Source organism: Mirounga leonina, unplaced genomic scaffold, assembly GCF_011800145.1.
Source record: "Mirounga leonina isolate KUSES-001 unplaced genomic scaffold, KU_Mleo_1.0 Mir_165, whole genome shotgun sequence".
NCBI classification, from domain to species: domain Eukaryota; kingdom Metazoa; phylum Chordata; class Mammalia; order Carnivora; family Phocidae; genus Mirounga; species Mirounga leonina.
Genome location: NW_023270415.1, coordinates 30,911,842 through 30,938,884, shown reverse-complemented (window position 1 = coordinate 30,938,884; position 27,043 = coordinate 30,911,842). Strand labels below are relative to the sequence as shown.

At 39.9% G+C, this 27,043-nt stretch overlaps 1 protein-coding gene across 1 annotated transcript; it reads right to left on the bottom strand.

Annotated features, from left to right (window-relative positions):
• Positions 1–982: 982 nt before the first annotated feature.
• Positions 983–26,523, bottom strand: CHMP4C (charged multivesicular body protein 4C). The gene is made up of 5 exons (XM_035011436.1): positions 26,141–26,523; positions 7,578–7,755; positions 4,707–4,821; positions 1,393–1,558; positions 983–1,207 (listed from the first exon to the last, which is right to left on the bottom strand). The coding sequence occupies exons 1-5, from the start codon at positions 26,328–26,330 to the stop codon at positions 1,143–1,145; spliced, it is 714 nt and encodes a 237-aa protein (XP_034867327.1). The 5' UTR covers positions 26,331–26,523; the 3' UTR covers positions 983–1,142.
• Between the last annotated feature and the right edge of the window lie 520 nt (positions 26,524–27,043).

Sequence of the window (27,043 nt, the reverse complement as noted above, 5' to 3'; positions counted from 1 at the left end):
TATGTAGCCCAGCAGATGTAGGGAATACTAGAACATTTTATATAATGACATTTGTCATTTTATGGTCCATGACATATTATGGGCAATACATAATTTTGTCATTTATTTTCACTTAAAAACAATTATGACCAAAATTTTATTCATGATATACTTTTAATTGCTTCTTTTTTTAAAAAAAAGATTTTATTGATTTATTTGACAGAGAGAGACACAGCGAGAGAGGGAACACAAGCAGGGGGAGTGGGAGAGGGAGAAGGAGAAGCAGGCTTCCCCGCGGAGCAGGGAGCCCGATGCGGGGCTCGATCCCAGGACCCTGAGATCATGACCTGAGCCGAAGGCAGATGCTTAACGACTGAGCCACCCAGGCGCCCCTAATTGCTTCTATTTTTATGTATTTACAAGGAATATGCCGTAAAGGGTAACAAAATGTACAAGAGAGCACAGAATAGAAAAAAAATGAGCATTTACACATTCAGCACGCTGAAGCCATAACAGCATCATAATGGCCTGGGAGTGTTAACATGGCTTCCTAAGTGGCTAAATTATACCCAGGAGATCCTCGCTCAGCAGTGTAAGCAGCTAGTGCTTTCAGACATTTTGGGAAGTGCATCCATTGCCCCATTGCAAGCTTAATTGCCATAATAAATGTCAATTAAAGCTCCTTTAAGATTTTAAACTGCAAAACTCAAGTGAAACTACTTATGTGTAGACTCACACAAGACTTCCCTCCATGAAGTCTCTCCTACAAGAGACATGGTGTATTTGCATTTACCATGGGATAGATATGTTCTAACAGATACACACAGCCAACTTGCATTCACTTAGAAAAGAAAGTTATTTTCTCTAGCTATAAACACATCACTTTTCCATGACTTATAAACTGTTACATGTTTTATGTGTCAATAGAAATCCATTTTCTTTCAGCAAATGTATAGAGAGCACCTACTATGTGCCGGGACTGGAAATACAGTAGCATGTAACATGATTCTTTGTAATTTTTATTTATAAGGCTTAAAAGACAAATTACTCATCCAGTGCGAATATAAAACAGGGTCTTTGTTAACTTCTGAACGTGGCAAAAACATTTTTTTATGTCTTATGTACAGCTCACTAATTTGGGTGTCAACAAATTCCATTTTAGTTTAAGTAGCCCAAGCTGCCAATTGTTTGATATCATCATCCTCTTCTTCTGCCCTCCTGGAAGATGCTGGAACAAAATGGATAAAAATTAGCAATTGGTTACATTCACACCTGCAGCACAGAAAGCAGGTTTGCATACGGGTATTAAAAGGTATATATTTATGAAACAAAAAATAAGTGCTAAAAGGGATTGACCTGGCTAATTATTTCAGGGAACTATCTGACCATAGGCAGTTGATGTGGGCAACAGACCTGCTCGGGATCGATGTGCAGCGGGGGACGTGCCTGCCATTCTCCCTGGCATTCTATCTGGCTGTGCTGGGAGGGAGGAAGAAGGCACATTTGGAAGCCGGATATTTGTCATCTTCTTATTTAATTCTTCCTGCTCCAATTCTTCAAGTTCTGCCATCAACTCATCCTGAACATAGGAGAAAGAAAGAATTATGGAATTAACGTTTCAAGAAGTGGGTTTCCTCAAACACAATAATAAGAACATCTGCTACCCAATTGATATGTGAGAACCCAGTGAAATGGAATATTTATTTTAAGACTAAGTCTTTTTTGCAACACTGAGCAATGATTAAAAATGAGTATTTTGGGTTGTGCAAATTTGTCGTAGTTAATCTTATAATACTTCAGTAAACAGTTATTCAACTAATTTGTGCTAGCTGAATATATAACCTCCACAATTTCTAGGAAATTTACACCTTGCCTGTCATTTTCCAACGTATCTTTTCTTTTCTACTGTAACAAATTAAGAATCTGTAAAACTTTAACTGGAGCAAATATTTTCATCTCGGCTAATGCTTTTGAAAATAAAACAACAGGTATAGCAAAACTATAATGTACAGAAAGTAAAAAGAATCAAAGATACAAAGTTTCTCTGTAAAATTACCAAAGCCAATATAAATCATGCTGTGTGTTTGGGTTTAGAAAACTTCCAAGTCAACGTAGGTACACTGTACTTCCTTCTTTTAGCTATAGTCTCAGAGAGTCTGGTTTAATCCTAAACTATTCTCTGCCTGAAGAAACTTAGACAAGACCAGTTTGAGACTTTAAAGGCATAAGTCACCTTATGTCAGATATGACATAACTGCAGTAGTTCAGATCTAACTGGCTCCATGAGTACTCAGGTAGAGTCCAACCCCCTCTCCGCCCCCAACTCTGAGAGAGGTTGGGAGTTGAAACTAAACTTGTCATTATTAGGATTCTAAGACTGTCACTATTAGAAATGACCTAAGGCGGGGCGCCTGGGTGGCTCAGTCATTAAGCGTCTGCCTTCGGCTCAGGTCATGATCCCAGGGTCCTGGAATCGAGCCCCGCATCGGGCTCCCTGCTCCGTGGGAAGCCTGCTTCTCCCCCTTCACTCCCCCTGCTTGTGTTCCCTCTCTCGCTGTGTCTCTCTCTTCAAATAAATAAAATCTTTAAAAAAAAAAAAAAAAATGACCTAAGGCGCTCTTACACTCGACCAAGGAGATTCTTTGTTTATTCACTCATTCATCACTGAACAAATTTATTGAAAGCTCATTCATGGTCAGGTACTGAATTCAATGCTGGGGATGAAAAGTTGAATCAACAGTCTCTACACTTAAGGAACTCATTATCGAATGTGGGAGAAAGGTAATAAATCATCATCTTGTATTAAAGTGAGAGTAACAATACCCTGGGCCAAGACAGGAGATACTTAAGTCAACCACAACATTTGATCAAGTCAGTTTGTATCAGATGTGCAGCAAGCTTAACGATTGTCTGACCACTGTTAAATCTACCTCATGAAAGGGAAATAGATCATGAAAGTATATGTCGTCACTTTCACAGGCCATGTGAAATAACATGGCCAGCGTACCTGCGTGCTTTCGGTTTTCCAAGGCAATATGAATAAAGTGCCTTCAGAATGAATGATGCCTACTTCTGCTCACAAAATAAATGGGAACAAATATAGTAAATACTGTAATATGGCACCACACAGTATCCTACACTGAATGGGCGCCCAGAACTGCCGATAGCACTTGATAGTTATCAACAGCACCGAGAAGATACTGGTATTTTCGCTTTAGCAAATATGACAGGATAATCATCTCCTCCGTCAATTATAGACTTGGAGTACCGAACACTTGTTCACGGATAAAATAATTCTAGAATTTAAGAAACTTCAGAGATAATCTAGCAATACAGTAATTTTTCTTTTGCAGAGGAGAACTAAGGGTCAGAAAAGTGAAGAGGCTTACACAAAGTTGAGTAACAAATGGCAGAACCCAGATGTCCTCGTGAGCCTTTCCACCGCATCGAAATGCACTCATTAGATGCTTATTAGTCTAACCAGGGCTAGGCAACATTTTCTGCAAAGCGCCAGATAGTGATATTTTAGGCTTGCTGGTCACATACAGTCTCTGTTGCGCAGCCTTCTTTGTTTCTAGTGTTATTGCTCTTATTTTCTGCAGTCCTTTAAACAGGTAACATCCTTAGCTCAGGCACCATACAAAAAGACCACGGGAAGGATTTGGCCTAAAAGCCAAATTTTCTAACCCCTGGTCTACACCATTTGGGGAGGGGGGATATATATTTTTTATTTTAATTCCAGTATAATTAACATACAGTGTTACATTAGTTTCAGGTGTACAATATAGTGATTCAACAGTTCTATGCATTACTCAGAGCTCCTCATGATAAATGCACTTAATCCCCTTCACCTGTCTCAAGCCCTGCCCTCATCCACCTGCCCCCTGGCAACCACCAGTTTGTTCTCTATATTTAAGAGCCTGGTTTGTTGTTGTTGTTGTTGTTGTCTCTTTTTTTTCTTTGTTTTGTTTCTTAAGTCCCACATGTGATGGTCTACACCATTTTTAAAAGTTGTTGACACTCATTCCAAATGTTTCAGGTTTCCATGGAACCACATCTTACTTAGTAGATGCATCATTTTTAATACCACATAGATGTAGGAAGTCAGATTCTTTCCCATACTAATCAGAGAACTGGAAACATCTCGAAACATATAGTAGTCCTACTTACGTGTGCTTTGAGTAGAACGATTGAAATTCACAGTGCAGACACTACCATTATAATTATAGTCTTTATGATTGGATTGATTAATCTAAATGGAATGTGTGTGTTAATAATGCCACTCTACATTTATTTTGTTTCATAGCCTGAGTAATAAACAGAGGCAGACTAACCTCTAATTTAACAACTACAGAGCGTGATATGTCTGTTCCTTGCAGAGTGACACAATCTTTGCTTTGCCCAGATGTGTGAGCACTTGACTCCTTGTAATGGTGCTATTTCAGCTTCAACCATTAAAAGTCACTAACTCTACATAATCACATGCTGCCTTGCCTTAATAGCTGAAAACTTAATTAGTGGGTGGTTTGCTAAACCATAGTAATCTTTCTTTTAAATCAGGGTTACCAGCACTTCATTTCCCTCTCAAGACAAGTACATCACTAACAAATATCACTTATTCTTTAATGATATTTAAGAAAATATTTAAGGAACACTGCCTGCTATATATGGGAGGAAGTCATCCTTTTCAGCAACCACAACACTCTGTTCTTTACACTGTTACCTACCTCATCAAAGTCATCGCCAAATCCAACCCGCTGAGAAAAGGCTTCTGAGATTTCTTGGGCAATATCCTGCTGCTCTGTGATCTCTTGCATCAAATCATCTATTTTGTTCAGATCCCTGGGAGATAATATGCTATTGAAATCTTTTAGAAGTTTACTTTAAAATTATGAGTTTAGATATAATCCCATATGAAAAATGAGTCAATTTAATGTAAACTCTTAGTTATTTCAGTAGGATAACAAAATTTTCTGGTGATAAGATTTATCAACTTTAAAAATAACTTGCATTTTGGGCGCCTGGGTGGCTCAGTTGGTTAAGCGACTGCCTTCGGCTCAGGTCATGATCCTGGAGTCCCAGGATCCGAGTCCCGCATCGGGCTCTCTGCTCAGCAGGGAGTCTGTTTCTCCCTCTGACCCTCCCCCCTCTCATGCGCTCTGTCTCTCTCTCAAATAAATAAATAAGTAAATCTTTAAAAAAATAAAATAAAAATAACTTGCATTTCAAGAAAATTAATAATCCTACATTTGCACATGTATTTTAAATATTTGATAAACAGCCATTACATTTGGGAGGCACTAGAGACTAAAACTAACAATATTTGTAGATGCATTTTGAAATTTTGTCTGGTAGGTAGGGCATATGTAGAATTTAATAATATATGCTGCTGTGTATCAAGTCAGCAGGAAATGGTGCCATAGACCACCGAGGATCATCATGACCAAGATAAGCTGTGGCAACACTCAGCAGTCACTGACAGCAGCCTTTTAGAGAAGCTGGACTCTGGAACCAGAGATTTTTCTAGAATGCCTCATGGTTCTGAGATCCTGACTCCCTGAGGGCTTTCCCATAGCTGCTGATGCCAGAGGGAGAACACTAATGAGAACAGGGTGAGGCCTAGGAAGTTTCTAGCACCTGAGCGCCAACCCCCCCCCCCCCCCCCCCCCCCCACCCCCCCGCACCCTAACCACCAGCCTAAGCTGTCAGGATCTGAAGGCCAGGATCTGGACTGCTTCTCTACCACCCTGTCTCTGAATCATTCCTCCAGCTCTGAAACTAGGCCAAACTGATGGAATACCAGAGAAGTGACAACTTTCCTTATTATTAAGCAACCTAAACACTGAAATTGTGACTCCCAGTGGAATAAACACTTTGCAAGTTTCCCAGACTATATATGGGAAAAGCCAAGTAGTTTTACATAAAAAGTTTTCTTTTAGCATCCTCCTATCATCCCTTATTTCCAATTATTATAATTACATTTATAACAAATATACAAGGAACTTATTTATGACAAGGAATAAAGTCTGGGCCTGAGATTGAATTTTTCTCAAAAGGAATACAGTGGAATGTGGCTGCTCAACTACCTGGGGTGAAAGGCTGTGATTCTGTGATGCAGTTAGCACCCCGCTTATAGCAGTGAGAGAGGATTTTGACTCTGATAATGACTCTAATGATCTTTCTGAAGCTGTCAAAATGACATCTGATTGTCAATGAATTATCAAGGCAAGAAAATGTCGGCAAAGATGTCTTCACTGGCCCCCGCCTCCCACTCTCCCACTTTTCCCATCCAGGGACACTTCTCTATATCCCTCAGGCACTCATTGTTCTTGTGCATCTTTGACCCAGAGGTCACTCTCACATCCAATCTCAGGAAAGCATCAGGTCCCAGGCATAGATTTCCTAGTGTGGATGTAAAGCAAATTATCACCAGCCCCACTACCACTATGAATATTGACAATGAGTGCTTACTTTGTGCCAGAAACTAGGCTAGGTGCATTGTCTCTAGTATCTCATTGACTTTCACAATGACTACACAAGGTAAGCACTATTATTATCTCCAATTTACAGCTAAGGAAATTGAATCAGGGAAAGGCAAAAGTAATTTGCTCAAGGACAGCTGGTAATGAAACTGGGATTATAACTCAGAAAATCTGACCTCAAATCCATCTCATAGCTATTATTCCAGGTCAGGGTTTCCCAAATACCTGTTAGTATCAGAATCACCTGGGGAACTTGGTGATAAAAACAAAAAGGCCCAATCCCTACCTTCCTTCAAGGAGCCTGGGCATCTGTGTTTTCTTTTGTAGTTTTCCAGGCTTGATAACCAAAGTTTGACAACCATTATTCGATAATTCTAACACTCTCACAGATGTTGACATTTAGGCCTCTTTAAAAAATACAGTGTGAGGGGCACCTGGGTGGCTCAGTTGGTTAAGCATCTGACTTCAGCTTAGGTCGTGATCTCAGGGTCTTGGGACTGAACCCTGCATTGGGCTCCCTGCTCAGTGAGGAGTCTGCTTGTCTCTCTCCCTCTGCCCCTCCCCCTGCTCATGCTCTCTCTCTTTCTCTCTGAAATAAATAAATAAAATCTTTAAAAAAATTTTTAGGGCACCTGGGTGGCTCAGTGGTTAAACGACTGCCTTCGGCTCAGGTCATGATCCTGGAGTTCTGGGATCGAGTCCCATGTCAGGGTCCCTGCCCAGCGGGGAGTCTGCTTCTCCCTCTGACCCTCCCCCCTCTCATGATCTCTCTCTCACTCTCTCGCTCTCATTCTCTCTCACTCTCTCTCTCTCAAATAAAATCTTTAAAAAAATTTTTTAAAGCCTATAGTATGAAAGTATTTACAGGTGGAGTATCAGACACTATTGAGACAACTGAGAAACATAAGGGCGAAATGAATGTCTTCATTTTCTCATAGTCCTTTTTTTTTTTTCCTACTCTAACTTCTAATCTTTCTTTGAGGGGGCATTCCATTCCAACATGTCAAAAAACCTCAAATGAGTAACTCCATTCCTGCCAAAATCATCATATAGCTCCAAAGGCTCTTCTCAACATTGAGGGAATTTATGACTTGGAGGGAGACCAAAGTCACTCACATGTTTTCATGAACTGCTTTCATCGCTTTTGCCGCAAAGCCCATGTTTCTTAACACCTCGGTGTTGGTGTGTGAATTTTCCAGGGCTTCTCTCTGGAACTCAATGGTGGAAAGTGTGCCATCAATCTGAGTGAGCTGCTTCTCCAACCTCTTCTTTCTCTTTAGTGCCTGCAATGCAGCTAAATAAGGGAGAAGCCACATTTATAAGGAGAAAGCCCAAGCCACTCACTCAAGAGACATTTGCTCACCACCAACCATAGACTCAGCATTGTTGATCCCTACAGACACCAAGGATGCCAAATACAGCTGACAAACTAACACTAACATTTGTCCTTTCAATCACTGACACCAACTACCACTCCCTCAAACATTTTGCTATTCTTTTCTTCCAAAGATCTGGCAAGAGGATGAAAGTGTCAGTTTTCATATTCCATTAAAATATATCTCAGAAGTATTTCTGTCAGTATAGGATTTTAGAAAAAGAATAGATAAAAATATGAGTAAAAATCATGCAGTAGAAAAATAAAACTTTAGAGGAAGAAAAAAAATCATAGTAACTGTCTATTCTAGCCCAGTTTCTTTATTTCAGAGACAAGCTAAGTTATGTGACTTTCTTGAAGGTAGACAGTGACTGGCAGCTAGAACCAAACCTAGGATGATGAGGTTCATGTCTTGGTCTAAAATGATTACGAGATGGTCAGCAAGGTTACATCTAACCATGAGCAACCATAAAATCAACACTGTTAGAGTCATACTCAAGGATCAGATGGCATGCTGGTAATAGAAAAGAGTGTTGCTTTCAGCAAAATATCCAAATACCCTCCTGGTTTAGCTCTTTACCTGCTTCATTTGAAAATCACAAAGCTAAGAGTCTTTTTGACTCTGGCACTCCTGCCAAAAAAGACCTTAAAATAGGAGTTTTGATAGGGTATTTAAGGAGAGTGCAGGAAAAGAGCAGCAGAAGAATGTTAATATAAAGATGATTAAATGGAATTGGCAAAAGAACTCCAAATAGCTTTACGGTTTCAGAGCGAAGCACGTAAGTTACTGCAACAGAGATCTGAGAGAAGGCTCTCTTCGAACTCTGTTCTGTCAATTTATTCTTATAATTCCAAGAGATTTGGTTTACTTATTCTAATGCTTTTTGTTTGGTGCACAAAGACTCATAGTCATTACAGTTTGTCAGATTTTACTGGCATCAATATGAAATATTACTCTATGTCCCATTTAATCCTCTTTGCCTTAAATTTCATTTTGTTTTATATTAATGTTTCAGCTTTTTGTTACAATTTGCCTATAATAATTATGGGGACCTCTACTTCAAAATTGTTTTCCATTTGCTCTATTGCACCTATTACAGATAGCATATACTTGAATATGTAGTTTGTGTGACTGTTTTCGACCCATTCAGATAGTCTCTTTTAACGTAAGATTTTAAATCATATTTATTTACTGTGATAACTGATATGTTATCTAATATCGTCTTTTTATTATCATCTTTTTGTGTTTTCTGTTGTATTTTTTGTTTACTTCTGCTGTCTTGTCTTTATGTATATTGATCAAATTTTCTTTGTTCATTTTCCCCCCTTTAATTTGTTGGATAGTTATATATACTAAATTTATTCTCCTGAGAATACTCTTGTATTTTAAAAAGACACATACAATTGAGTTTTCTATCCATGTTGAAAATTAATCAGTATTGATAATTTACTGTTCCAAAATAAGATTCCTTTCTCACCCCAGACCTTCCAATGTTTGATTGAAATAACTGCAATTTTATTACTTCTAGATGATTACTAGCTGTTTTCACTAACCTTTCAACTTTTAAGGAAACTTTTCTTAACAATTGCATTAAGTTTGACAGATTTTCTTACTAATGATTCTTGTATCCTACATCATCCTTTCATGAATTATTTTTACTTTGCTGGAATAAATTTTAAAGTGTTGTTTTTTTTCCAGAAAAGGTGCATAGATATAAATTCTCTAAATACCTATAGATCTAAAGATGTCATCTTGTTTCAAACTTGAATAATAGTTTGGATTTTTTTTTACAGAACCTCTAGGTTTAAAATATTCCAAAAATTTTAACTATTCCATTGTCATTGGGTAATCAATATTCCAAAGTTTGATAATAATATTATTTTCATCCCTTTGTAGAAAATTTGTTAGCCTATTTCCTCTTTGGAAACGTTTAAGATTTTCTTTTTTACTTTAGAGTTATGAAATTTCACCAGCATAGGGCTAAGTGCGTGCCTTTTATTTTTTGCTTTTCCCAACTAAATATTCGGTGAGGTTTTTGTTTTTTTTTTATTCTGAAGAATTAAGTCTTCCTTCAGCATTCTTTAATGTTTTTTATTACTTTTTCCCCCTCCATTATTTTTCGCTTTCTTCTTATTTTTTTCTTAAGATTTTATTTATTTATTTGAGAAAGAGGGAGAGAGAGAAAGAGAGAACATGAGAGAACATGAGCAGGGGGAGAGGCAGAGGGAGAAGCAGGCTCCCCACCGAGCCTGAACCAAACCCAGATGCTTAACAGAGCCACCCAGGTGCCCCTGCCTACTTTCTTTTGAAATCCCTATTTATTTTTTTTATTTTTTTTTTTTGAAATCCTTATATGATGGATGTTGGATTCCTTGGCTCTATCCTCCAATCTAATAATTTTTTGTTCTATGTTCTGGGATAATTCCTTAACTTTATATTCTGAATTACTAATTAGTCTTCAACTACATTTATTCTACTTTTTTACCCTCATTTATTTTTATTATGTTTTTCAGTTTCTAAGAACTTTTTCTTCTAGCTGCTCATTTTTACTGCAGCCCATTCTTGTCTTATAATTCAATAGCCTCTTGAATCTCCCTGAAGATACCAACACAAGTTTTGTCTTTAACATTTTTTATTTCCTACATTATCTCTTGGGTTTGGTTGTTTGCTTTGCTTATCTTAACCCTTTCTTGCAATTACCTTTCATCAAAATTCTTTTGAGTCTGTGTTAAAAGCTTTCATTTATAAATGAAAGACTAGAATAGTTAGTGTAAGTAGCTGGGCTACTTGTAGTTACGTAAGTGTGTTTTCCCATGAGGTCTTGAAAGGCAAGGCTGCCCGGAAGCTCTGCAGAAGAAGTAGGTGTGGTATTCCAAGGGAGGGAGCAAGTAGACAGGCTTGGCAAAGAAAGGCTTTATTTTAGGTGTGGAATTGTTCTCTATCTCCCTGGTGAGTGGTAACTGTCTTCCCATCCCTCCCTGCCCACTGTGGAAGTCCAAGGTTATCAGGTTCTGCTTGGCTTCCCTCTCCAGGTGCAAAAAATCACAACTGAAGTCCCTGCTAAATAGCACTGACACTTTATTTAGAAAAGAGTTTTTGCATGAGAGACAATGGACTCTGAAAAACAAACTGAGGGTTCTAGAGGGGAGGGGGTGGGAGGATGGGTTAGCCTGGTGATGGGTATTGAGGAGGGCACGTTCTGCATGGAGCACTGGGTGTTATGCACAAACAATGAATCATGGAACACTTCATCTAAAACTAATGATGTAATGTATGGGGATTAACATAAGAATAAAAAAATTAAAAAAAAAAAAAAGAAAAGAGTTTTTGTTTAACCCGTCCTTTAGGAGACAACTAAAACAATTTTTTAAAAATTATCTGCATAAAGGCCTTTCTTTTTTTTTTTTTTTTAAGATTTTATTTATTTTTTAGAGAGCGAGCAAGAGAGAAACAGCATGAGAGGGGAGAGGGTCAGAGGGAGAAGCAGGCTCCCCGCTGAGCTGGGAGCCCGATGTGGGACTCGATCCCAGGACCCTGGGATCATGACCTGAGCCGAAGGCAGACGCTTAACCATCTGAGCCACCCAGGCGCCCGCATAAAGGCCTTTCTATGATATCACACAATATCCCCTGTAGAGAGGCTCATCACATTAATGACCAGAGCTGTGCAAGGGCTTTCTCCCCAACATGGGAAGAATGGTCAATTGACCCCCTGTGCTAACACCCTACCTGTGGATCCATATCTACTGCTGCATTTATCACACTGTATTATAATTATTTGTAAAACCTATTCTACCCATCTCTACTACACCAGTTATAAGCCCTTTGAAGAAAGATGTAGTATCCTATTCCCCTATTTCCCCAGTACCTGGCCCAGGTCCTGGCACATAGCCAATAAAATACATAACAAAAATTAACATCGAGTATTTGTTATATGCCAAACTGGTGCTTAGTGCTTTATGTGAATTGTCATTAACTCTCACAAAAACTCCAAGAGTAGATGCTATTATTGGTCTACTTTCCAGAAGATGAAATGAATGAATATCAAATAAATAAATCTGATAATTTTGTAAACATAGAAATGACAGCATGGTATAATAGAAAAAGTATGGCCTTCAAGGCCAGAGTGTGACTTCTTCTCCCATGACTTAATAGATGTGTACTCTTGGGTAAGTCACTTCCCTTCTTTGTGCTTCAGTTTGCTGTTCTGGAAATGGGGATATAATCCCCACAATGCAGGATGATTGTTTTAAGAATTAGGGATATTATGGAAAATTAGGGAATTATGGAAAATATCTTATACAGTCCCCATGCAAGGTAGATACTTAGCAATTAGATATTATTATTAAAAATAGCAATTTATGTAACATTTATTAATTTATGCAGTTGTGTATCTTATATCTGAGGCCAATGAGCAACAAGTTACCTGTTGTTTTTTTTGGTTTTTTTGCCGTAACTCACCATAACAGGAACATAATATTAGAAAACATTAGAAAATATTAGAAAATCTTAGGAAGCTAAACTTCAAATACACATCTCCACCCAACATACCCAGAAGTGGAATGTTCCAAGTGTGTCTCCTCCCTATCTTGTTAGGCTGGTTCAGTGAAACTTAACTGGTATCCACTGACCCAAAAATATTTTCCTTTTTTTAGAAAAAATTTATATTTCTCTATTAAAAAATATACCATGTTTCCTGGTAAGAATTAATTTTAGATTACTTTCTAAAAATCAAAAAATGCAATTTGATATAAAGGATGAGACTTCGGAGTTACTAGATTTACATTTTAATCTTACCCCTACCAATTATTAACTGTGCATAATAACCTTGGAGTGTGACCTTAACTCTTAAGTGACATTCCCTACTTGGATAATAATGATAATAATAATAGCAACAACAATAATACACAGATGACAATAGACCATTGTACTCTGGAGTCAAGTTGCCTACTTTCAAACCTAGGCTCCATCTATCCATATTTGGGTGACTTTACATAGGTTGTTTATTGGAAAATGAGGATGTAACTCATTCCGTGGTTAAGGATTAAATGAAATAACATATGCAAAGTCTTTAGTGCAGTGCCTGATGCATAGTGAGCGACTACTAAATACTAGGGATCTTTATAATCATCATCATTATCTCCTTCGCAGGATTGTCAGAACCATATGGTGGGAGCCACATGGTATAATGCCCAACCTTGCAAATGTTTGTTGTTAATAATAATGAGTTCTGGTTTGGACACAGTTTTAAATGCCTATGTTAACATACAGTTTCTGCCCTTCAAAGTACATGGGAGAAATTTAAAAATTCACTAAGAGTTGAGATCTCAACTTACATGTTCATTCCCATGCCACAAACTACGGATGGGCCTACACCAGAGTCCTAATCTCAGAGGGAGCCAGGCAGGTAAGGAAAGGTAAGTGAAGCAAAGAGAGGTTAGGGAGAAAGGCCTTCTTTGTTTTCTCACCTGTGAGAGAGAAAAAGACAGAGGAATATTAGTCTACTATAATAAAAAATAGTACAAGAGTGATAATAAATGGCAGTCGACCTTGATCCCAGGATCAGGGAGTCAACCGGAAGAAGCAGGAACTCTAGCAACAAGGCAAGCATTAAACCTGATTTACCAGAAGCAACCCCACAGGCCCCGGTCCATGGCCACCATGCCCCGCCTCCCACAGCTCAAAAGCAGCAAGAAATCTGGATTTGCATGCAAAGTCCTCCAAATTTAAAATCTGACTTCCATGTTTCAAATCATCTTGGGTGAGCAAACCCAGTGATTTCTGCAGAGCTGGATCTGGTCCCAGGACACCGGACACTTCCTGTGACTTCTGCCTGGCACAGGATGCTTCCCCCAAACACAAAGACAAGAGCCGTATGTTCCAAAGAACCAAGAAATATACGTGAAGAGTCTCCTGTGAGCTGGTTCTCACATGAAATGATGATGCCTCAGGCCCGCCAGGAGTTAGACGGGCTTTGATTTTGTTTTCTAATAAACAATTCGGGAAAAGAAAACAGCTGCCTATTTTCAAAGACAAGGGACAAATATTGCAAATTTAGCAGTGCTCCCGATTGGCAAAGAAGGATGTTTTCAGAGCCATGTAATTCAACCTGTGTAGGAGGGTGCAATTCAATCTTCAAACTCCTGTATGTGCTTTTAAGCAGTGGGTGAGACCTGGACAGCATTCTTTCTGAAACAAAGGAATCTACTGTATTCTTTTGTGGTGGAGAAACAGCCAGGGGTTTTGTCGCTTCGCTTCACAGTGACGTTCCTTCAGCAATGGAATCGCAGAACAACGTCCTGTACGGACTGCTGCTAAGGATACATGAAGAGCCCTTACTACAGTCCAGTGAGGATGGCGGCTGAAACTTAAGAATTACTCACTTGAACCAAAATTCCACCAGCCTGAAGCAACTTTACTCCACTACTACATGGCCAGAGGAGGAAGGCTTTCAGTCATCTATGAAAAATAACCAGAAATGGCAGAAAAAAGTTACAGTTTCATTGTTCATATAACATATAGGGCATCTTGGTTTTAAAGGTCAGTCTGTTCTTCACTCATTGAGAGCATATACATGTGGGCATTGTTAATCCATTAGTTGGCAAAAAAAGAAGAACCTTTTAGAAACCATCATATCTAGTGACGACAGACAAACCCGTGTGTGAAATATGAAACTGCATTATGACAGCTCTTCTCTCTATCAGGAATGGATGACCTTTAGAGAAGGCCTAAAGGTGGGGCCTAGAAGAAAAATCCCAGAGAGTGCTTAAGAGACATATGTCACACATAATTGGTCACATCCTCTTTTGCTTTTAACTGGGAAGGGTCATAATCATGTTGTTTTATTTGAGAACCTTTAAGGTGAGCCCTGTTCTTATTCACATACAAATCACTTCATTAATTAAAGAATACCTTCTATTTATGGCACCTTGCTTTAGTTCTTGAAAAACACAATCTGAGTAAGCATCATCCATGGTAAGCATTCTACAAATGGAATGAAAACAAAATGTTTCTGTTCAAAGTCACAGGCTAGATTGAAAACAGCTGGGAGAATACTAGAAAATTGTAAGGTTCATTTGGCCTGAACCACCCCATCATGAATTTCCCTGGCCTTCTTCAGTTTAAAAAAATATTCTCATCCATTCATGTCAGCCAGCCCAGGAATAGATACTGAAGATCTACCACGCAGCCAGCACTGTGTTGGGTACTGCAGGGACAAAGAAATCAGGCTATAATCTCCGAGGGTCAAATACAAAGTGGGTGTTCAACCACTTACTCATCATTGAACAAGCATTCAGTAAGCAGCCATTATCTTCCAGAAACTGTGACTGCAGATACTAACGTGTATAAGTTACATTTCAGTAGCTGAGGAGACACACAGGGAGAATAAAAGGGGCCATGTAGAAGGTAGGTGGGTGCACAGAGGGAATGGACAAGCTCCCTCCGGAGGGTAAGGGAAGGCACCACAGAGGAGGCAATGTGGATGAAGCCAGGGTGACAGTCTACACGAAGACGCAAACAGCAAACACACCGCTCAGGAAGGAGCACAAATGATAAAAGGTGTCATAGGACGGATTCCTCCCGGATATAGGATATAGGAGAAGCCAGAAACCTTAAACCCCAAAATAGAGCAAATCACACCAGCTTGCCACACTGACTGGATCTTATAAGTAACCTCCATATTTTCAGAGGTCTCGCCAATATTAAATGTCACAAAAAGGGTAAAGAGCAAGCTAAAAGACTAGAACACAGCAATGCTGTGGTGTATCATACAATGGCACAGGAGATGCCTGAGAAAACAGTAGAAAGGAAGGAGATTGGAGAAAGTAAATAAGAGATATTCTGAGGAAAAGGACATTTGGAAGCGGAATAGTGCTGTAAGCAAGCCAGTGATGTTGGACTGAAATCTGTAGGAAAAAAGAGAAATGGTGATTGATTAATATTATAAAGCATAAAAGATTAGAAAGAGGATAATTAGCACCCTCTCCAATCTCCAGAAAGATAGGAAATGGACAAAGGAAGTTAAATGACTTTCCAACAGAAATGACACAACTCTTTTTTCTAAAAAGCTCACAGCTACTTTTGGAGATGAAGCAGTTCTTACCACCAGGACGTCGCACAAGAGATTATTAAATCTGAGAGTGAGAAGTCATGACCAAAACGTGCTATCAGCCTTGAGTTGTCAAAAAAAGGAAGAATGCTTGCATAAGACTCACTTTATATATCCACTGGAATTCTTATTTCTTATAATTAATTGCTTCTAAGGTCGATTGCCAGGCAAGTTAAATTAACCTGCTATTGGAACAACATACCAATGTAGTAATTAAAATGTATTTGATACTCTTTGTAAAAACCCAATTAAATGTTTGACCAGGCAGAATATATAACTGATTGAATGGATGAGTTTTTTTACTTGCTACTGGTATTATTACTAACCTCACACATTGGTAACCTCTAGGGCCTGCTACTGCCTAAAATGTAGGGAAAACAATGTATGAAACTAGCGAATATTAAATAGAAAAAGTCAGAAATAGCAATTATGCTTAATTCTAGAGGGTAGACATATGCACCTATAAATGTAATTCTATATTGTGTACATATATACATGTGTATATGTATCTGTATGTATGCGTGCACATATGTGTGTGTATTTATATGTGTGTATATGTGTGTATGAATATGCACGTGTGTATAAATGCGTATATATATATGTATGTACATACAACATAGTTCTATTTTCTACTTATAGGAAGTGTTCCTTGTTCATATGAACAAGTGTTCCTTGTTCACACCAATATTTCCTATTACTGTGTCCGTGGCTTACAGGTGCTCCTGAGAACCAACAAACTATATCCCTACAGCGCCCTTCAACTCTCACCACCTATGATTCTGTGATTATTGCCTTGAGATCCCATGATTAACAAATCATGAAAAATATATAGCTCCTACCCTCAAGATCACTATTCCCATTTGAAATTCTTTAAGAATAGGTTTACCTTGCAATTGGTGATGAACTACATTATTCTTTAACTTCACAAGTTTAAGTGGCTGAACAATACTCAACAAATGAAGGTAGTTTATATAAATAAAATTTTTCAAACTGCTCACAAAAAGATAAACCAAAGGCTTATATATGTGATCTTTAAAATATGTATAAACTGGTTTAACATAATTATAATATCTTTTCTTGCTGTAGTTAACAGAGTAGAAGTTTTGAGTTAGGATAATATCTTGGTTCAAACTCCAAGGTTATATTGACTTTCACTTATATGTACTAAGTATATGGCAAGAATCGGTCATGGAATTTGCACTGATCACTGAGAAAGGCCTATTCAACAATGTTATTACTGCTAAAGCAAATAAGATACACCCATTATGAATATGTAGCATATAACACTATATGAAAGAACCAAAAAGATTCACCAGAAATTCATATTTAAAGAATAAAATGTCAAAAGTGTTTGTCGAATATTTGGTTGCAGGATTTTATTCCTTTAAATTTGTACGTGAGCCAAATGTAAAAGTATACCTTTTATTTCATTTAACCTGGATGGTTGACATTAAATTTTAATTTTTAAATATTTCAACTTCTACTGCAAATATCCCCAACTCTTAACAGAGAATAATCATCTTCTCCTTTCCTGTCATTTTTATACCACCATTCTTGTTTGCTTCCTTTCGGGGGGTGGTTTTGTTTTGAGGGTAGTGATCACAGCATTGGCATTTAAGTTACTAGGTCGCTAGACTGAAGGAGAGTTGATAGAGATTGCCCAGAGCAGGTGACAGTGGGGCTTTAGTGAGACCCCATCCTCTCACTGGAAATACCCACAAGTTAGAGATACCTTGGAGAAGGGCTTAGCAGTGGGCTCAAAGATTCATTGGTTTGGGTTTAGGAGCTCTCACTGCTTTAAAGCATAAACTTTGGACTAAGTCCTAAATATTTCCAATAAGCAATTCCCTATTAGAACCATTTGTTTGAGGTAAGAAATCAAGATCTCCGGTATAGAAAAGTCAGTTATTCAGGAAATAGATTATTATTTGCTTTATATTTATTCCAGACTCTTGCTTTTTTTGCTCCTTCTCCTTCTGCAAACTTTTAAGCCAATTGTGTGTTTGTTGAACTTCTATCAAATGATAGTCAAAAGAAAACAGGAGAAACTAAAATTACCAGTTTGTTCTAAAAGTTCTGGTTATGATTTACTAAGACAAAAGATTGAGAATGGAGTTTTAAAAAATAAATCCTCAATATTACCTATATATTTTAAGTACCTGTGATAATTTTGTTCCTTAAAAGTACAAATAGAGGGGCACCTGGGTGGCTCAGGCGGTTGAGCATCGGACTCTTGATTTCGGCTCAGGTCATGATCTCAGTTTTGTAGGATGGGGCCTGTGTCAGGCTCTGTGCTCAGTGGGGAATCTGTTTGAGATTCTCTCCCTCTGCCCCTCCCCCTGCTGTGTGCTCTCTCTCTTTCTTAAAAAAAAAAGTACAAATAGATTCACATGTACTTAAACATATTACAAAAAACGAATCCCCAAATAAGTCACTCTCGCCTTTGCCAAACCTGATTGCCAAAGTAAAGCATTGTAAACCTAAAAAATTCAGTATTAGACCTTGCCTTATGTCTCATTAATTCGACTATCACGCCTTTGTCCCATTTTCTTGAAAATGAAATCTGATCTGAAATTAGTAGTTCTAAGTACTGAGAAACACACAAGTAATTCTAAGTACATCTGAGGGCAAGCTTACAATGATCTCCTGCTATGGTTTCTCAAAATGTATAAATCATATGACTTTGGCATAATCATGGTGTTAATAATAAATGTTCTACCTTATTGTGGCTAATTCAATTAACTGCAAAATAACATATATCAAGGAAAATTGTATTCTTTGTATAATGTAAGTATTTTGCGAAAAGCTCTATTATCCAGCTTTGTGAAACTTAAATGAAGAACAATAATACTGACTACTCCAGAATGTATGATGCTGCCCCAAATTCATGAAGAGGAAAAAAAAAACACACAACGAAACTTGATGTAGTTGCATAACACAAGAAACAGTACCAATTACCCTTCTAGAAGTAGCTACAACACATCAGCAAACTGTCAAAATCTGTGCCACAGATACTTGAAAGAACACTTCTAGAACAGAAACACCCTACACTGTAGTTCCTGAGAAATTAGAAAAGAAGACAATGATAACTAGAAGCCAATATAAGCTCACAAAGATGAAAAATATCAAACTAATCTCACTGGCCTGTTTTCTTTGGATTACTAGATGCTGACTCAAGGAAAAAACCATAGACCACCTGCTAGCCTTCTAACATTATGCACATTGAAATCAACCAGAAAGGCTTGAGTATCACAATCCTGAACTTACCCCAGATTTCTCGAAATAAAATCTCCTGGTGTGGCATTTTAAAAAGCTCTCCAGGTGAATGTGGTGAAACTAATATACTCTCAGTTCATAAATCAGCATTTGTGAAGCAGAGGTGTGTGAATATAGTTTGGTTTTAGGAATATAATCCACAAGGTATACTGAAGCATTGTAAGGGAAAAGAGAAAAAGTTGGAGAAATAAGATAATACCAGCTAGAAATGTAGATCAGGTTATCTTCATAGCCAGATGAATAACTGAACTCACTGAGTGCTGATCTATCAAATTGGTAATCATGCCTTACTTGAATCCTGGATGAAATGTTACTATAATGTAGAGATTATCCTGGAATGAAGTCTCTAGAGACATACCATGAGGCTCTGTCCTCGGGTTCTGTCTTATTCAATATATTTTAACAAAGACCTTGACAGAAAAAAAAAAAAAGCTGTTGATCCAGTTTGTGACTGGTTCAACAAAAAGAAATAGCTCATATATAAAATAGTAAAATTAGAATTTTAAGACTTAGCTGAAAATAAGGAGATATTTAACAGAAATAAATGTAAAATACTGAATGCAAGCTTAACATATTGATTTAAATGGGGAGAGGGTAAATCCGGCTGGGATTTTTCACTCTTTCCAAATCCACTGGGGAAAAGCAACTGATCCGCATCTGAAAAAGCACAAGCAAACTGAGGCCATATTAACAGAGCAAAAAAGATAACAAGCCCAGGGCATTCTGCTGGTGGTACCGAAGTGGATGCATGAGGATGTAAGTCTACTAGGATCCCTGCCAGGGCTCAGAGGGGGAAGGGAGGTAGTAGGAAAGTGAGAAGTTTTAATATTACAGCTTAAGTGAATAGACTCCCAGGGCCCATTCAGATATTTTAGGTTTCCCCACCATGGGGTAAAAGCCCCATGGGAGTTCCTGAGGTTGGGGGAAAGAAACTGGGGGTGAAAACTGAGGAAGCATCAGATTTCCATTGATCTATGTTTTCCAGAAGAGGGAAGAGCAGTTGACTGGAGAGTAAGACCTGACTCGCATATGGGTTGTTAATGCCCCAGGAATAAAACTCTTTGTTTTCGGGATGCCTGGGTGGCTCAGTCAGTTAAGCGGCTACCTCCGGCTCAGGTCATGATCCCAGGATCCTGGGATAGAGTCCCACATCGGGCTCCTTGCAGGGAGCCTGCTTCTCTCTCTGCCTGCCGCTCCCCCTGCTTGTGCTCTCTCTCTCTCGCTCTCTCTCTCTCTCGCTCTCTCTGACAAATAAATAAAATCTTTAACAACAAAAAAACTCTTTCTTTTCTCTGGCCCCAGAATACACAGAGTATGGCACAAAAGAATCAGATAATCAGGGGCATCTGGGTGGCTCAGTTTGTTAAGCGTTTGCCTTTGGATCAGGTCATGATCCCAGAGTCCCTGGATCCAGACCCATGTCAGGCTCCCTGCTCGGTGGGGAGTCTGCTTCTCCCTCTCCCTCTGCCCCTCCCCCCTGCTCGTGCTCACGTGCTCTCTCTCACACACACACACTCTCTCTCTCTCTCTTAAATAAATAAATAAAATCTTTTAAAAAAATCAGATAATCAGAGGCAAGCAAACACTCTATGATGATGCTTGGTTGTAATTTGAATACTGGAGAACTCTGAGACTCTTCAAAAGGACTACGGAGTCACAGTACCACGTGAACTTCCCTCAAGAAAACTAATTCAGACTGGCTAATGAGGATCTGTCAGAAGCTTCAGAAATGTGTCTTCAGCAGGAAACAGAGGGACATGGGTAGCTATTTCTCATCTGGGTCCCTGAGTTCCATGGAGGAGGAAGGAAGCAACAACAGGCACGGTGAGGGGAGAAAACAGTAGAGGGTAGATGTTTCCAGTTTAGCACCTCACCAAATACTAAATGCCTCCTCAGTTCCCAATCTTTAGTGGGCATCAGAATCACTGCGTTATCTGTTCAAAGTTCAGATTTCTGGACCCTACACTCAACCTACTATGTTAGAACTTTGAGGGGGTCCTTGTGAATGCACATTTTAACAAACACCCTCAAGGAATTCTGATGCAGGTGATCTGAGGGCCACATTTTGAGAAACTCTCTTAAGAAGGTCACCAGGTAAGAGATATCTCCCAAGGGAGCTTCCATCCATCAGGGCCTTCTGCACTCTGCATCAGTCTCTTATTACCTGAGCCATGCATGCTTTGCCCCGACTACTTTGGCAACAAAGCTGATACCCAGCTGACACAGATGTGATTCTTTTTATACAGAAGTCCTCCTGATCCCGTGTCTGAGACTGCAGAATTCAACTCCATGATGACTATAATAAAAAGCAAACTTAAGAGCACAAGGAGGTTTGTGCACTAGGCTAAAACAATGCGATCATGCTCACACCCCGAACTCCAAGGAAGACCAAGTCTGCATCATGACTCTGAAAACAAACTTAGCCTTGCTAAAAAATAAAAATAAAAATAAAAATAAAAATAAAAGATCCCAGGCTTCAAAGTGAGCTGGCTTACTCAAATAACAAACTTAGCCTTGCTAAAAAATAAAAATAAAAATAAAAATAAAAGATCCCAGGCTTCAAAGTGAGCTGGCTTACTCAAATAAAAGCCTCTCTGCCCTAGGGTCTCATTCATCAGCTACCTGATGAAGAGTTGGAAGGGCCTCAGCTGCCAGGTTTCACCAGAATCACGTGTAATGATACTGAGGAGGGTTGTGGCCAAATTCACTCCTTCCTAGTCTCAACCTTTCATCTCTCTCTGAGCCCACTTCCTACAGCCTGAGGCCTATGGGTAACCCAGACTGGATCCAGCCTCTCCACATAATTACATATTTGACGTTCCTGCTCAGCCTAGGACAAGGTAAGTAACAGAGGCACCTAGGATGGAAATTTAAGAGGACACTAACTCTCAGGGTCACACAAGTGTGTGGTAGGGGTCTCTCTCGCCTCCCCCTAGACGGGGCCCTGGGAGGCAAAGCTCAGCACAGTAAGGGGTAACTGAGAAGTGCCAGAGGCAGTTGAGGTCACAGAACAGGAGATACAGAGAAATGACTGCTGTCCTCAAATATGTGAAGGGTCTTCACATGACAGATGGAGTAGATTTATTCTATGTTATTCCAGAAGACAACAAAATTTGGACCAGTAAGTGGAACTTAGTAGGAAGCCAATTTCAGCTGAAAAAAAAATTACTGTTATTACAATGGCTGACACTTAGAGAGCACTGAATTAAGAGCTTTACACAATAATTCCATTAATCCAAACAACTCTGAGGATCAACCTTATCCTCACAATTACGCAGATGAAGGAATTGAGAATTAGGCCTAGTAAATGGTCTAAAGCCACACAATGTCTAAGTGACAGGGCAGGGCTAGGAATCAAACCCAGGTTTGTCTGCTTTGAAGCTGAGGTTCCCAACTACAACACTGAGTTACTTTCTATCAAGTGTGTAAAAACTGGATCAGGACGTTATTTTTAAGCAAAATATAACCTATGGCCATCTCTTAGTGATGTTATTTTTTAAAAAGACCTAATAAGGGAGGCTAGAATAGTGACCCCCCTAAGGTGTTCCACCAAACCAGTGTGGCAGGAAGGGTTTGCAGTACGCTGGGGTACTGGTTCCTTCCGCCCGGGGTATCAAGGGTCCCCCAGCTGCTAGTCCCCGGTTATCCCAGGGAAGTACACAAATCAGCGCCACAGATGCCATGATGTGAAAACAAGTTAGGAAGCGCTTCAGGACGAAAAGACCATGTATTCCTAACTTGTTAACATTACTATGGATTTAAGTTCCTCATCCTTAACCCTGGCCACAGGGAAGAATCGCCTGGGGGCATTTTTTTTTTTTAAGATTGATTGATTGAGAGAGAGAGAGAGTATGTGTGAGCAGGGAGGAGCAGAGGGGGAGGGAGAGGGAGAAAGAATCTGAAGCAGACTCCACACTAAGCACGGAGCCCAAGGAGGGGCTGGATCCCACGACCCCAATATCTTGACCTGAGTGGAAACCCAAGTCAGACGCTTACCTGAGTAAGCCACCCAGGCACTCCCTGGGGGCACTTTTTAAAAAATACTGGTGCCTGAGCCCCACCCCAGTCAATTATATCGGAATCTATGGGGTTGGGACCTGGGCATCAGAGTGACTTAATATACAGCCAGGATTGAAAACTGCTCTTTTTTTTTTTTTTTAAAGATTTTATTTATTTATTTGACAGAGACAGACACAGTGAGAGAGGGAACACAAGCAGGGGGAGTGGGAGAGGGAGAAACAGACTTCCCGCTGAGCAGGGAGCCCGATGCGGGGCTCGATCCCAGGACCCTGGGACCATGACCTGAGCCGAAGGCAGACGCGTAACGACTGAACCACCCAGGCGCCCTGAAAACTGCTCTTTATGACAGTGCTCAAAAGAAAAAGATTAAGTGGTTTGCAAAAAGTTTGCTTTTCCACAAAGCAGAGGACCAGTTATAAATGAAGGGTAATCGATGTAAACTGCATTTAAAGAATCTCTGACCTCCAATTTTTTTTTTCTTTCTTCTTTTTCTAATGTGGCTACTAGAAATATTTTTTTATTAGTTTCAAAGATAGAATGTAGTGATTCATCGGTTGCATATAATACCCCGTGCTCATTCCATCAAGTGCCTTCCTTAATGCCCATCACCCAGTCACCCCATCCCCCCACCTCCAAAATTGTTAACCAAATTATGAATCTCATTCCAAGTGTTAATCTTTTAGATCAACAGGGCCTTGAATATCATGCGTGTTGCAAAGCCAATTTGGTGGTGCACACTCAGGTTCTTTTTGGTAGATTACGGTAACTACCAAAGAAGTTTAAGGTAAGAATTAGCTATGCCTGCCCAACTTGGTATGAGATACAATAAGAGCACGTTTCAGACTAAATTCTGCATAAACAAACATACACTGGCAAGCAAAAACAGTTTGTTAGCTTGTTCCATTAGCTCAACGAAGTCCTGACTGGACATCCTTTCGGGAGCTCCAATACACCCCATATGAAAGGCTCACTGAAGGCAGCAACATTCCCTGATAGGGTGCTGAGCCCTGTGGGAGGTGCACTCTGTCAAAAATACACTTGAACCAAGAACTGGACGTGGCACTGATCTAAGATCAAGGGTCAGGTACCCTTCCCTTCTAATGTTAAGTTAGTTATACACCTAGTAGATTTTTATCACCTGTTCTTACAATGGGAAGCAAGGAGGTGTCTCTAAACTATTTTAGCCAATCCACATATTTAGAATATCTGTAATTTCACCAATGAGATTTCATTTCTAACATTTATTATGCTAATTTAGAAGTTACTTGCTTTACCAATAAAACCCATTTTTGACATTCAGAATGCTGTCAAAGCTTCTGCTGTAGAAAAATAGATCACTGAAGAATTTGTAGTGGCCAGGAGTGTGGCCCTTTCTGATACAATGCTACTTGACCAGTCAACCTACTATTCTTGGCAGCATGCTAGCTGACCAACCATGTCTAAAAGTAAAACTTTAACTGCACATATATTATGTCACTCAGATTATAAATTACAGCCCTTATAGCACAATATATAGTCCTGTATAATATATAGCCTTGTATAACACAAGGCCCATTTTGTACTAACTATATTGGGCCTGATAACACTATGAATGTGAAAGAAAATATTTCTTGGTAGCTAGTGGAAAACAGAAACTATGTGTATATGAAGTTATCTGATTTATTTGGAAAATGCTGATATTGACAGGGTTTCTAATACATGGGCCTGTAAATGAATTCTTTCCATAGCTTAGAATACAGATGAACTCATGCTAACTAGCCTCTTTCTACTCCCAGAACCACTGTAGAACCAGGCCTGGGCTAACAGCAGTGAAGTTCCCAAGGATAAATGATAAAGAATAAGTGGCTTTTCTAACCTCAATTGGTTATTTGCACATGATACCTGCATCTGTTACTTCTCTGATTTAAGGAAGTTAGACTGATGTTCTTAAATTAATGTTGTCTTTAATTTTGGGGGGTCTTAATAAAGCCAATTTGTAATATATACTTTAGTGCACTGCCAATTGAAGAACATTTTTGAAAAAAATCAGTAAAATGTATATTACCTTATATTTTTGTCTTCCAAAAGCAAATCTACATTTTCACCACTTCCTAGAAGCAGATGTTCAATTTTTAAGATTTTTTTAAAAGCAGTATTTACTGTAGATAAAGCAATATACAGACCCGAAAGGATGACAGACAGACATCCCTTGAGAGACATGCAAATTTCAGAGTGCATATCAAACTGAAGAGAAAGAACAGGGAAGCCGAGCTGCCCATGACTTTTTAGCAGGCCATAATGGCATGGTATCTCTTTAGAAATTGCCATTAAATAGCTCCCCAAAACATTTTCGGACAGAAAGTAAAAATAGAAACCAGCATTTAACTGTAAAACAGGCCAGCATGCCGGAGCAGAGCAGAGGCAGAGAAAAATGAAACTTGGCCTTTTTATCGTTGGTGGTAAGTGGACACAAATGTATCAGGCACATTTTTTATGGGAAGCAGCAGGGTTTTCGAGGTCAGCTCCAGAAGACATTATTCCTTTCCTGCATTAAACAATGGCAGCGTCATTTAGGGCTAAGTAAATCGTCCCAGGGCTTTGTGATGACTAATGAAGCCTGACTTGTGGATGCGAGTTCAGGGTTAGGTGGTGGGCAGAGTCCTGGACTGCAGCTTCTATTTCTGAGTCTGCCATTCCAAAACCACTTCTATTTCTAGTGTTACAAGACCAAAGCATTTCAACGTCTCCCTGGGTTTTTATACGTGTCACTGCGCTGTTTACATCTATTCTCTATAAAGAAAGGCCGTGGGAGTAAATCTGGCCTCCTGGGGAACAGGTGCTGTGGGCCGGATCGTCCCCGAGGAAAGCGCTGGAGGAGAAGGGCGAGAGCTCACTCCTGCGGCCAGACCCCAAGCCTACCTCGCTTATTCTGCGTGCCGTGCTTCTTGGCCAGGGTGAGTTCCCTCTGGATTCGATTTTCCAGGTACTCTTGTTTCTTGCTCAGCATCTCCTCGGTCTCCCGAAGTCGGGCCAGGGCCTCCTGGGGGCTTGGAGCAGCTCGGCTTTTAGAAGAGCCTCCCCCTTTGAAGAGCTTGCCCAACTTGCTCATGGCTGTGGATGTGAGGGGCGAGCGGTCCCGGGAGCGTCTCAGGAGCTCCCCGGGCCGCGTCGGGGTAGCAGGTAAGCGAGATCGTCCTCTGGTCTCCGGGGGGGGGAGGGGAGGGAGGCCGAACTAAAAGGCAGCGCTCCTGGGAATCAACAAGTCTTGGGGGCAGGTGACACAGACTCCCGGGCATTTCCTGGCGGCCGGCTGGGCCCCGCCCTCGGCGCGGCGGGGGCGGGGAGGGCCCCGGAGTCGGAGGTGCGCGTCCCGGCCGGCGCCCCCCGGCCCTCCGGGAGTTAAAGGAGAGCAGGGGGAGAGAGAGAGTCGAAAAGACTGACAAGACTGCAACTAAGTTGCCGCTCGATCCACACTGAGGACACACCCAGGGTTGAAGGACTGACTAGTTGGCGAACGGCTCAGAGAAAAGCGAACCAATTTCCCAGGGGTCTCCTCTGAGTCCTGAAAGTGTGCTTTACCGACCCAGATTAAATTAAACAACAAGCGAAACTTGATTCCACACATGTGTTTTTGCTTGCGAGTGTGTGTGAGCTCAGTGTTTCTGTATTCAGGTCTCTGTCCTCGTGAATAAGAATATTCAGGTATGTTCGCGCAGGTGTATATTGTGTGTGAGGCAAGGGCTTCCAGGCCATTTGTCTGCCGCTCGGAAGCAGGTCTGTGGGCAAGCGGTTTACTCTAGGAGCAACTGGTCTGACTGGGCT

What these genes read in the sequence shown, in the direction of transcription:
- CHMP4C (XM_035011436.1), bottom strand. Translation starts at nt 26,330, where the DNA reads ATGAGCAAGTTGGGCAAGCTCTTCAAAGGGGGAGGCTCTTCTAAAAGC. An exon ending in CGGCACGCAGAATAAGCGAG is followed by an intron (nt 7,756 to 26,140) that starts GTAGGCTTGGGG and finishes TCCCTTATTTAG; the next exon opens with CTGCATTGCAGGCACTAAAG. An exon ending in TGCACATCGATCCCGAGCAG is followed by an intron (nt 1,208 to 1,392) that starts GTCTGTTGCCCA and finishes ATTTTGTTCCAG; the next exon opens with CATCTTCCAGGAGGGCAGAA.